We start from the raw sequence: 13,886 nt of genomic DNA on the forward strand, positions 1-13,886 counted from the left end.
TCCTGTTCTTTACAGCATTTAGTACAGTGGTAAAAGAAATGTATTCTTTTACCACAGTGTATTCTAGACAGTTATACTCCCTTTATAAAATCAAGTAGTAAGGGGAGGATGTCTAATTGAGTCTTCTCTGCTGATTGAGTCTTGTGTTATCCATGGTGGTTAGGAGTTCCTTTTACCAAACTTTGGGTGGCAAATCAAGCCCATACAATGATACTATCACAGCTGAATGACTGCAATGTGCTTTGAATACAGCCTGTTGTTAAATTTAGAAGAACCATTAGCCCAGAATAAGTTTGCTTACTTGCTGGCCAGTATTTAAAAGCAAGATCATAACATCCCAGTACACTGACTGCTTATTAGCTTCCCTGCCAAATGCAAGGTCCCAATTCATATCTCTAAAACCCTGAATGGCTAATTGCTGTTTATTAAGGTGATTGGGGAAGGCTTGTTCTTCATTACATTATTCAGTGAAGCCTTTGTCGCTTACAGCACATGCTTTGTAGAATTCCTTTCCCTGGGAAATTAAATTTCTGCCTATGTCCCTTCACTATTTAGTTTCTTCTGGAAATAGAAACTTTTCTTTAAAGTTTTTTGCCAGATTCTGCTGCATTCATTCTGCTGTTTTATTGCTGCCATTATTTGTAGCAGTTTATTTTTATACAATGGTTTTTAAATGTACATCTTCTTGAGCAGCATTTTCTGCAAAGAAAATTAATAAATTTTACATATAAATGAAATAAAAATGAGACCAAGCTGAAGGAACCTTTTGGTATCTCCAATATTAACATAATTAGAATACTTTTTGCAGCAAAGACCAGAAAGAAAAGAGCACAATTATTTAAGAGGGTCTATGAACACTGCAATACAACCATATGCTATGGAAGCTTTCATATGTAAAACAAAGAGTCTCTATGCCACCTTTTAGGACAAAGACACACATTAATGGAAGTAAAATATAATATACACAAAAAAATCAAACATAAATATATCCATCCTTGAATCAATAAAAAGCAATAACCATTAAAAGGATTACAGCAGAAGAATCAGTTCTTATGTAACATGAAGAATGTGGTTTCTGCTCCCCTATAAATTCATCCTGTATTCCTCCAAATAATATTACCATGGAAGGGTCAGATGATGTGGGCCTAGGGTTTCCAATGTGGTGCTTGTGCCCAGTGACACTTTATTTGGTGCCCGTCAGTCTAACTTGTCCTGGTTTTAATTTTTAAGGCTTTTTTGGTAACTGCAAGGTGGCATTTTTCCTCTCCAGTAACATCTTCATTTGGATTCAAAAGAATGGATTTGTCCTCTGACTTGATTGTTGGTTCTTGAGCATGTCAGTTTTCTTTAAGTCATCAATTCACCAGCATGCACATTTTGTGACCACGGCAGCCATTTTATGAATGGAAAACATCCCATGGCAGACATGGTGTGACATCACCCATACCACAGTATCAGAATTCCAAATATGCCCACCAATCTCTGAAGGTTAAGGACCACTGAAGATATAACTTTCCTTAGGACAACACTAACATGGACACAATCATGTGATCGATCCTCCCACACAATCAGCCTGTGGGAAGAATAGCAACTATGCCACCTAAATGCCATTAGTTACCCTAAATATCATTTTTCCTGGTTGAACTGCAAGATAAAAATCAGATCAAGCAAGCATGCAATGCTATACTTAAAGGAAGTTACTGCCCCAAAATGAAAGCATATCATAGAAGCATACAGGACAAATCACTTGGGGGGGGGGCATGTGCATGCAAGACAGAGAGAGAGAGAGAGAGAATCCACAGAGCAAGATTTGTGACACTTGTCTCTTTCATGTCAAGGAAGTCTTTCGTAGCAAGGGCTTGACAGATTTTATGGACAAACAGTCCTTCAGAACTTCCATCCCAGAAGTGAGACACAGAATTTAGTACCTGTGAGAGCAGCTCACCCTGGTCCTTCACATCTTCAGCCATACCATTTAGAGCTAAAGCTGGAAATAGGAAGAAAAAGTTAGCTACCTTTTCCTCAAAATGGTATCTCATTTTCCAATTTGACAAATCATGTCTAAATAGGGTAAAAAAGTCAATTTGGATTATAGTATCTCTTAAATGCACAGAATGCCTGTAATAATCTTATTCGACCATGAGGCAATTCTGTTATTTCAAAAGTAGTATCATTTGTAGTATTCTGACAATTTTACTCTCATGCATCTCTGGACAGAAAATCGTTCTCTGATGTAGAGCCAATTTATTCTGGCTTTAAGTCAAAACAAATCCTATAAAAAATAACATCAGGCTACTCTAATACTTCAGTTCACTGAACAATGTGCTAACACATGGGAGACCTAAATTTCTCTTTACCTTTAGGTTAAAGTTTGTCATTAGAGAAGACCTCTGTCAAATTCAGGTTACATGCTACTGTTATCCTGATATGATGCCAGGCATCAGATTCTGGTATGGAAACAGCAACCATTCTTCCAGAGTACAAACTGTGAGCAGCAGCATGAAAGTCATGTTAAACAAATCATCATTGTTAAAGGGATATAATGACAAGTCAGAAACTAGACTGAACCAGTATTATCTTACATATGTTGAAAATAGGTTTGTTATTTAGACAGAACCAAGTAGACTGGTGGGGTGGAGAAAAGGTGGCACATAACCCAGAGTGAGGAAATGACAGTATTATTCAAGTCAGACATTAAGAATTATTATTATGTCTATATTCACGGAAATAAATTACCATCCTATCAGGGAACTAGTTCCTATCATAGTCAGCAACAAAGGTATAGAAGTTGTATAAAGACAAGTTTATTCCATTCCAAGATCTAACAGCCCCAGGTTGAAAAGAATACTGATAGATCAGAGCAAAGGGCAATTAGTACCGCATCCTGTTTCCAACCAGATACAGTGGTACCTCGGCTCATGACCAAATCGGGTCGCAAACAAAAATTTCATAAAAATTTTAACTCAGGTCGTGAACTCCACATTGGGTGGCGACCATGAGGGGGAGATGGCCACGATCGTGCTGGGGGTGGGTGGGGGAGATGGCCGAGATCGCACCCGTCTTTCCTGCAGGAGCACAACCACGATCTCGGTCATCCTCCCCCCCAGTGGGCCTATCTCCCCCCCCCCAGTGCGCCTGCATTCGCACCTCTCTCCCCCGCAGTGCACCCGCGATCGCACCATCTCTGCCCCTCCCCACAGCGCGCCAGGATGATGGGTGCGGTTCATGCTGGGGGGGGGGAGATGGCCGCTCTCGTGTTCGGGGGGAGTGGGGAGGTGGTGATCTTCGTTGTTCTTTGTCACTTTGCTTCACATTTTTCTGATTTAAAAAAAATAGTTACAGAACAGTTAACCTTATTTACATTGAACCTTATGGGGAAATTTAACTTGGCTCACGACCATTTTGGGTCACGACCAGAGTCCTGGAACGGATTAAGTTCGTGAGCTAAGGTACCACTGTACCTGGAAAGTCTACAGGTAGGGAAGGAAAAGAACAGCCCTTCCCAAATGAACATCTACAATAGCTAGTATTCAGAGTCATACTACCTCTGAACTTTGAACTAAAATGATTAATAGGTGTTAACAGAGCTATCATCCACGTATTTAGCATTTCTATTAGTACTTCCAAGTGTTCAAAGTGCTTTGCATATATTATCTAACTGTAGCCCTGTGAAAACAGAGCTGAACAAATGTTTTTCTATGGAGAGCCTTATTTCCTCCAGGGTAATCTTTCAGGGGTTGCATGTCATCAGTGAGCCCAGACAATGGTATAAGGCAAAGGTGCCCTTTCTTCTTTTTGAAACCTTGTTCTCTTTCTCTTTCTCTCTCTCTGTGACCCTGTTCTCTCTTCCCCTCTCCCTTACCACACTGCAGGCTACCACTGAAGAAACAGATCAGTCTTTCCAGAGATCTGAAGTGACTGCAAGTAGAGGGCTTTGGCAATTATGGGAAGGACCCCAAATGGGTTGAGGACCTCAAAATGCCCACCCATGCTGCAAGCCAGTACTATTCTATATATTGAAGGTACGGAACCTGTATTTATTCTAGGCAATACTTTTGACATGCAACCCAGACTCCACTGACGTCATGTTGTAACTCTTACATGTTATCCCACTGCTTCCTCAGTGTTTGCACAAAAAACATTAAGACAGACTGCAAAGACACAATGTCTTTCAATTGGCAGAGCTCATGCCCTCTATTGCATGGGTCTTCCAACTATGGCCTGCAGGCCAGATCCAGCCCACACCATGCTGATTTATCTGGCCCGCCTCAGAGCTTTTGGACTCACTCAGAGAAACGATCTCCAAGCGAGTCCAAAAGCTCTGAGCTGGCACAGGCGCACTCAGTGGGGAGATGGCCACGATCGTAGTTGCGCTCATGCAGGGAAGACAGGTGCGGTCACGGTCATGCTGGTGGGGGGAGGGAGATGGCCGCGATCATAGTCATGGTCGTGCAGGGAAGATGGGTGCAATTGTGGTCGTGCTTTGTTTCCCTGCACAAGCGCACCCGTGATCGTAGCCATCTTCCCCCGAGCTCACCTGCGATTGTACCTGTCTCCCCGCCCCCCCGAGCACATTCATGATCGCACCCATCTCCCCTCCCCCAGCAGGATTGCGGACACTGTAGCTATGTCCTTTGAATATGGACATGCTCTTCCCTACCTCATCTTGGGCTTCTGCTGCAGCCCAAGCAAGTAGAGCAAACATTTTTTGATTTTTAAATTTATTTTTATTTTTATTTATTTTATTAATTTTAATTTTAATTAATTTTTAATGTGCAGTGTGCATAGGAATTCATTCATATTTTCCAAATTTCATTGAATAGCCTTCTTTCCTTTCCTTCTACTTCAATTAAAGTATTGGTGGAAGGATTCTCTCTACAGGTCCGTCTCACCTTATTCAAGGTTCAAATTCCTGTCACATCCACCTTCAGTCTTTTTTTTAAACACCCCCATGCATTAGCATCTCCCTATCAAGAACACATTTCAAACAAAAAGATATTAGGCTTTGAATATTTAGACAAAAGTTGATGGATTTTTTCTATTTAAATTTACACAGGATTGTACTGTTGGTTGTTCTTTTCTGTACTCTTTCCATTAGTAGATGCTTTTAAGCTGGGAATACCAGAACTGCATACAATATGCCAAAGATAATAGCATTAGGATACCTAGAGTTTCATTTTCAATAAACCATAACACAAAATTTACCTTTTCACTGTCATCACACAATTGTTATTTTTAATGAGCTATCCATCACAACCCCAAGATATTCTTCTAACACAGTCAAATCAATTTAGACCATATCAACTTATCCAATCAAGGGTGGTTCCCTCCAATGTGCATCACTTTTCATTTGTTTACACTGAATCCAATTTGCCATATTGTTGCCCATTTCACTGATTTAGAGAAATCCCAAAATCCCCATTACGATATCACAGATTTCAAAATCTTTAATCTTTGGTATCAGTCAACTTAATTGTTCATCCAGCTCAATAAATTAAACAGCACAATTCCTAGTAAAGATCTTTAGAACCCAAAGGTTATATTCCTTCCTTGTGAGAACTGTACATTTATACCTATCTTCTGCCCTACAGTCTTTAACCAATTACAGAGCCTGTGTGTTGTAATAGTGTGTTGGCCTGGTCCTAGTTCCCATGCAGCTCAGAGTGACTTTAGGCCAGATAGACTCTCAGTCTGACCTACATCACAGGGTGGTTATTAGGATAAAATGGAGAGGAAGAGAATCTTGTAAGCCACCTTGCATTACTTGCAAGAGGAAAAATGGTGGGGTATAAATGTAATATAATAATGGCGATGAGCCATCATTTTATCTCATGACTACTACCTTATTCAAAAACCCACAGTGAGATTCTTGGCTGTATTTGGGCTGGATTAAGCCATATCTATCCCACTGCATAGAAAATGGTAGGACTGCACCTGTCCTCACAACCCCCTCCCCCACAACCCACTGACTCATCTCCTCCACTCCCATATGGATTGAGGATAGAATATCTGGAGAAGTTTTGAGTGAAAAATTCTACAAATGAAGAAACTTTACTATTTACTTCCTCTCCTCTGCTCATAATGAAGAGCAGATTACCTGTGCTGGTTTTCTCCCTTCTGAAAGCTGCTGCTTGAATGCTGTTTTCAGGATGACATCCCTAAGGAGAGCATGGGCAATTATCTAGGTCAATATACTTACTCATAAATTGGAGAGAGTAAGGCATCGGCATGGAGAAGTGCTTGATTCTGTTCTACACTCCCTTCAATGTTTGGATAGGATTGCATGCATGGTATAAGCCACTGGCCTAGCAGGAGGCTGTGAATTAATGATATTAAGAGCCAAACCCATGTACTGCTTTATGGAGAATATATCTTAGAGAAATTAAGACCTAACTGTTCAAATCCTTTAAAATTATTAACTTTTTAAATAAGAAACAGTTCATTTTTATCTTTCAAGAGCTCTCCATTGGGATAAAAAGTAACTTTTGTTCTTTATAAACTCCTGCTATTGTTTATAATATAATTTCAGTATAAATGGATGCAGGTCAAGAAAACCAGAAAGATTAAAGGGGCTTTTGTTCCTTTCTCTCCCATGGAACATTCTGCTGGTCTGAATCTTCTTTAATGGTAATTTCAATTGTTCCTCATACTGCAGTCTGGCTAATAGCTAAAGAGGGTAGGATTCAGGATTTAGAAGTTTCAACAAAACAAAACTTTAAAAAGAACATAAATTTGAACATATCAATTAAACATAAGCTTCAAAGGCAGACCTAGCATCCATATATATGTCCATTTGAAAGTGATGTCTGCATGCCATCTGTTCAAATGCTGAAAGCATCATTAGGTGCTCAATTCATTGCATTTTAGTAAGCGAGTAGTCATTCTTCCAGTGCGGTAATATCGTGCTATACTTCCAAAAAGCAGGTAGATAATTTAAAATACCATGTGCATCTGTAAATATTAAAGAGTGTTCTAATAAAGTTTATTTGTATTATAAACTCTTTTCCAAAAAGTGTAATGACAGGACATTTCCAAAACACGTAATTTAAAAAGTTTTAGCAGGGTTACATCTCTAACGGATAGCCAGAAAACTTATTGAAGAAATCTGTGGCTTCTACTAACCATTAAGCAAGAGTGTTTGCTGAATAAGAGGCAAACTGAGAGCCACTGAAACTTCAGATAGCAATGTTAACCCTAACCCTAAGCAATCCATTGCTTACTCTGAATACATTTCAATTTCCTATTCCATTTCTGCTTTAGATCCTGTGTATATTTACTGATAATAAATATTCAGAAACAGATTGTGGATCAGTATAACTGATCAGTCTGAATAAATATATCCAATTGTGAAGAAGACTGTGAAGCTGTAAAAGCTGCTGGGCCAAACCTGCTTTCTAATGAACACTGCAATTGCAAGCATTGCCACTAAGCAGTAAAAGACAAAATGTACTGGGTATGCAAAAATAAAAACATTATCTTACCAACTTTTAAATCTGGATTTCACTGTAAGGTCAATTTAGTGTAACACGATGGATCAAAATGTAATTGACACAATATTGTCTGTCGCAGTCTCTAACTGTAACTGTTGGAGGACCTTTTGTTTTAATATGCTGAGATCCTAATGCCATCCATTCGGAAAGAGGATCCAGACAAGGAAATTCCAGAACTGACCAAGACAGAAAACATAATTTATTTATTATTTTATTTATTTAGAAAATTTCTATGCCGCCCCATTCGCCGAAGCCTCGGGGCGGCTTACAAATAAATAAATTAAAATACTATAAATTTTCTAAAATTTAAGTAGAAAAGACCAAATTTACTACAAATTAAGAGGCCTGATGATACAAAGCCAGATCCAGAAAACTAAATCCACCTTCCCTGATGGAAAGTTGCATCTCTTCCAAGGATGTCTGTGGTAGAGAGGAACACCTGTAACATTTGTGAAACACATTTTTATAATATTTGACAGGTATAGAGGTGACTTGCTGGACACAGCTTGTTGTACACCCTATTCTGAGGAAAAGCTATGTGGACTATCTGCCTTTTTCACTGTTTTTCCATATTTCAGTTATTTTTCTTCAAATCAGGCCTATGCCAGCTGTGCAGAATTTGGTGTACGTTTTTAATATCTTGGATAATAATGCTCAATACAGTTAATTAGCAACAACTCATGAAAGTTTTGTGTGTCTTTAAATGTATTGCAACACTACCTTGTGTCTTAGTGTATATAAAAAACAACTCCCCTATAAAGAATTTAAGATACTAAAACCCCCACAATTCTGGGTTCTATCACCTGAAGTCAACCTAGCAGTTGCTAGAAAATAAAGAAACAATCACTACTAAAAAGCAAATGCCAAAATTTATACCAAATGAAATGAGAGATTCACAATTAAAAGCCCTAAAAAAAAAAAAAAAAAGATAGGGCTGTTTACCTGTAACTGTTGTTTTTCAAAAAGTCATCTGAACACTATGTTGAGCCCCATGTTAGAGAACTTCTGCAGCTGAAGACTTGCTCCCCAACTGTCCCAGCATATATGGGCCTTATGAGGTTCCTGCTTATTCTCTCTGTTCCTTGAGACCAACAGTGTCATCTTGGAGCAAGATGGAGCTCTAGTCCCAATATCAAACTTAAGTACGACATCAAACAGTGGATGGTATACTGATTGTTAACACACATTTTGGGACCAGGCACTCATACACTATAGGTCCTCAAGACAATGGAGCTAAAGGAAAGCACTGTATAACAACTCTAAGTTCACTATGCTCACTACCATAACAAATGAACAGCCTGCTGAATGACTTAGTCCCCAGGCAAACAGGTAAAGGGGACTGAGGCTACTTTTGTGCAAGTAGCCTTAAAATATTGGGGAAGGGGTTGGCAACATTTTCTGTAACATCTTTATTTCGGGACAACTGGGATGAAGTAGACAGGCCCACTTGCTCCTTCTATTGAAATTATACTTGCAAAATTACAAAAGGATAGATACAAAGGCTTTTGTACAACAGTAGTCCTCACAGTTCAGGGATTTTCAAAGAAGAGGATCCTCCACCACCACCACCACCAAAATTGTACATTTATACCCTGCCTTTCTTCATATTGCCAGTTGCTCAAGGCAGTTTACAAGGTTTTCCTCCTCTTCACTTTACTGTCACAACCACCACCCAGTGAGGTAAGTTGGTCTGAGAGTATGTGGTTCAAAGTCACCCAATGAGCTCTATGGCTGAGTGACGACTGAGAACCCAGACCCCCAACTCTCTAACCACTATACCACACTGGCACTCAGTTAACCCTTGTGTTCTGTAAGGGAGGCTACTTGTATGAAAGTAACAGACTTCAGACACGTCCACATAGAAGAAACCTCAAAAATTCATAAGGCTATGCGTAGTGGCTAAGAATTCTGAAGAATGAAATACAGATAGAGGGGTTTCTTTAGTTTTCTGCTTAATGGACACCGAAGTAATATAAAGTACATTCCAAAGCAGGTAACATGAAATGGATGTGGACATGCTACACAGATAGGAGAACCCTAAAATCCAGCATGCGGTGGAGAGAGACCACGGCTCCCAAGACGTACTGGACTGTGCCGTGGTCCACAATTAGGCTGATAAATCTGTACGTTCTGTTGGCACTGTCCCTCCAACGCCACAGAGAGATAAAGACACAAAAGGTGGCTGATGTGGCCGGCTCAGTCAAATTTGTCCAAGAGAAGATTTTTTGGTTGAGCCGCGAGGAAAAAGGGAGGATGCCGCCCAGTAGGTGGAGGAAATTATGGCCGTGGTTGAGTGGGGCGCATGCCCCGATAACGTAATGTCCGTAAATCACTCATACATGTTGCTCAGACACATGGCATGAAGCTATCAGGAAAAGTCTATACAAATTTCATTTTGTACATTTGATGTGTAAAGCCTGGGAATCTTGTAAATCTGTGTACATTTGGCATTTAGAACGGATGTAAATAACGGATGGGGTACTTTCTATTTTTGTAATGTTACAATTTTGGGGCCTTTTTGTACCTTTGTAGTATGTTTTTATTTAAATAAAAAATTTCAACCTAAAAAAAAAAAAAAAATTTCAACCTAAAATCCAGCATGTTCAATAGAGCACCCAATCCTGTGCCTACACCTTCCTAATCCTGTCTGTCATGGAAATAACATGCCATTTTCCTAAACACTTCCTGATCAGAGGATTACAGTCTGTATTACTGTGCTGGCAAAACTAGAATCAAAACTGAGGTAATGCAGAGAGATCAACAGGTAAAGTTTCTAATGAAACTGGTCCCTTGGCTGCCACAGATCACTCAAACATCCTTGCCAGGCACAGCCCTTTGCCAAACACTGTACTAGAGACATAACTAGTATTTTAAGATTCTATCTTCCTAATTACCTCAGTCCAGGTATGCACTGAACTTCAAGTTGGGCAAGGGAGATAACATTAAGCTTGTGCACAAGATGCAAGTATGCCTTAGACCCATGAATTTCCATAGCCAATCATCAAGCTAATTAAATCACCTGGGCATGAGAAGCAGATAGACAAGACATATAACAGGTAAGAGTTGATATTTTAGAGCATTAGGGAACTGTGCTGCAACTGCAAAAAGCTAAGCTGACAAAGGTGACAGAGGCACTGGTGGAAGGCAATGTAAGGGAGCACTGCAAGTACCGGATGCAAATAAGGCAAATGCTATTGCAGATCAGGGGTGGGACAGAACTACAAGCACCAAAAGCAAATATGCCAAGGCCCAAAGCTAGACATGTCCAGTATGATGGTCACCAGGCCTTGCTACTTTATTTTGGCATCAAAGAGGCAAGCAGCTAACTAAAGTGGGCACACACCTGTGCAAAAGCACCATGCATGATATTCTGCACTGAAGGATGAAGAATTACTGCACTGAAGAATGCAGATTCAATTTAAAATCAAAGTTAAACAAAACAGCAAAAAGAGATGGCAGGGTAGGATATAGCAGCAGATCAGAGAAGTGAAAGTATCTCTATTTAACTACTAATCTCCAACTAATATTGAAGACATACCAAAACAAAGAACAGCAAGAATAAATCAAAAGTAATTATATTTGGATTTTAGGAAAGGATAAGGATTTTAACAAAGGACTGTACTGATATACAGATAGATCCTAAAAGGGACAGATTTTGGGAAAAGATTAGTTGAAATAAGCAAAGAAGATTAGGAAACTAGAATGAATAGCTACTGGTATGAAACAAGCAAAAAAGCCCTCTCTTCAACACCACTACAGTTCTTTTAACAACCCTGCTAGAACAGATTAGACCAAAGTTCATATACCTCAGCATCATACCCCCAAAACTTTGTGAGAATTCTGGTACAATCATTTCCTGGTATTAAAGGAAAGACCTGTCAGTGACAAAATGATACCTCCAACTCTCTTTGTTCCCTTCCCACCTTGGCAGTTTCCCCATACAGAAAGCTTGGAATAAATGTTGCAATTTGTGCAGACACACTCTGTTCATCTTTGAATTACTCAGAGCTTTAGGATGCCTCAGTTTCTTTGGAGTAATTCAGAGCGAAATTGCTTTGCTCTGGATGAACCTGAATCAGTCTGAATCTGCCAGTTTGGCTTGAAATTCATCTGAATCCAATGCAGACTACTAATAAATAACCTAGTCCTACTTAAGCTATTCTAATGTCAACTTAGGTGCTGCAATGTTACAAACAACCTCCTACACTTCTCTCAATAATACATGTATAACCTAATGATAGGTCATTTCAGATTTGATGAATTATACCTAAATAAGACAAGACAGTGATTTATATAATAGAAGCATAGGAACAAAGTTAAGGAATTCTTTGGAAAGCTTCTAAATCCTGTCAATTACCATCTAATTACATCATTCTACCTCCAACCTACTATGAGAATCCTTGAAATGCTAGTTTAAAATGCAGGGATAAAGTCTTAAGTACATTTATCTGAAAGGAACCTGCTAATATAAATGGAATTTACTTTTCAGTAAGCATACTTTGAATCAGGTTGCAAAAGCCTTAACTGCATTTTGAGCTTCACGGAAGAAATATTTTGCATATGCAAACTACAAATCAAATCCATGCCCTCTATTTCCAAAAATTTCAATTTCAAGGTCAGTACACAAATGCTGCTTGAAGAAACTTAGTATTTAGCTGGAAAATAATATATAACATGGAAATATGTATTCCTTTGCAGAAAGTCGACATAAATGCAGTATACATGACTCTTTAGTTTTGCATGTAGGTGTGAAACTCCATAAGGAAATTGAACTTAAATATGCAGCTGAGAGTAAAGAAATACTGCCTATCTCATCATAACTTTTAAATATGTCATGCAGCACAGAGCCTATAAAATATTAATGCATATGAACCCTGAAACAAATCAAGTACTACACATAGCTCATGCACAGAAGAGGCCAACTGGGTTTTTTTGTTTTGTTTTTTAACTCCAACACTAAAGAAAAAATCCGTAAGGAATTATTCATAACTTCTCTCACACACCACACATTAATGGGTCTTATTTCCAGGTAAGTGGATACAGGACTGCAGCTTCAGTCACGTTTATATTGGCAAGAATATATGGACACTTCCCCCCTTTTAAAACCAGCACTTCTGTCCCTCATTCCTCTTACTTGCTGCTCCAATGGTTCAATTTACAAAGTTTAGGTCCAAATGATTATTGATTACATTCCAGCTTCTCCTTTCTCTTCTCCATTGCCTTCCCAATAATGTTTCTGTTCCCTAAGGTATTATACTTTTGCTGGCATCTGTTTTCATTCTTTAATACATAGGAACAATGACAGCACTACCTAATTTAAAGATATTCCCAAATCATCATTCAATGTCAAAACTGAAGCTTCAGTCTACTACATAAAGCTTTCATTACATCTGTAAAAATTAAACAGAGGATGCTTCAGATAAGTAAGAAAACCCACTCTTCAGGAGCTTGAATTTAGGAGAAAACTTCCAGGCCTTTCAGGTTACTTCTAACTGGGGACCCTAAAATGTGTGTGAGGAATGCCTTTTTTCCTCTTGAGAAGGTCCAGCAGTTGTTTCTCCAGGCAACTGCGAATAATAAAATTATACCACAGTTTAAATATCTAGATACTAGTAACTCACATATTGTTGGAGTAGAACATAAACTTTTCTTCACATATGGTGGTACTGTAGTCTGGTTAAGTAATATTGGAAATAAACTATAAACATTATAAAAAATTAGTATTAAAAGAATTGCATGTTTTGAATTGCAATAATTCCTGTTACTATACTTTTGGGACATATTCAAATTAGATGCATAGAGATTATATGATAATGGAATGGGCAGATAAAACTCAGTACAGATTTTATTTTTGAAGAGCTTTCAGTTTGTTCGTTCCTGGAATAGGTATAAATCAAATGAGCTTTATTGAGATAAATGCCACATAATGGAATATTAAGAAAAATAACTTATGTTGGAAAGTACAGAAACTTTCTAAATACAGTTTTTCCCATTGAAGTATGTATAGGATTGCAATTTCTTTAATTTAAAGGATTAAACAAGAACTGAATCTCTTTAAATGTTAAATACATATGAGACTTGTAAAAACCGTTTTAGTATACAGTGCTTCTGTTCAGACTTCCAGCCAGATAGCCATGTCTTCTTTCAGAATACTTCATTACACCCCCATCTCATCCCATCAGTCCATATTCTGTGGCAACTGAGAATAATCAGTCTTCATTATGTTGTGTTTGAAGCAGGGTTTTTTTTTTTTAGCTTTGTGGGGTTTTCCCCTATTTTTCTTTTACTTTTACAAACATTTGGTGTTTGCCAAGCATATTGATCCCTCTCTTTTTCAGTACCCTATTTTAGCGATACACTCATCATAACTCAGCACCTGTATATAAACAAGTGGAA

The 13,886-nt window shown here is 38.5% G+C and overlaps 1 protein-coding gene across 2 annotated transcripts in view; it reads right to left on the reverse strand.

Annotated features, from left to right (window-relative positions):
• B3GLCT (beta 3-glucosyltransferase) overlaps positions 1-13,886 on the reverse strand; it is a 173,406-nt gene that overhangs the window by 110,210 nt on the left and 49,310 nt on the right. The window contains exon 4 of one of the 2 annotated variants that reach the window (XM_044441554.1): positions 1,929-1,987. The exons of the other annotated variant lie outside the window; for it this stretch is intronic. Within the exon in view, the coding sequence (XP_044297489.1) occupies positions 1,929-1,987 (59 nt within the window). The remainder of the gene's footprint in view (positions 1-1,928; positions 1,988-13,886) is intronic. 2 annotated transcript variants of the gene reach the window in all.

Source organism: Varanus komodoensis, unplaced genomic scaffold (assembly GCF_004798865.1).
Source record: "Varanus komodoensis strain SLA01 unplaced genomic scaffold, ASM479886v1 scaffold4, whole genome shotgun sequence".
NCBI lineage: Eukaryota > Metazoa > Chordata > Lepidosauria > Squamata > Varanidae > Varanus > Varanus komodoensis.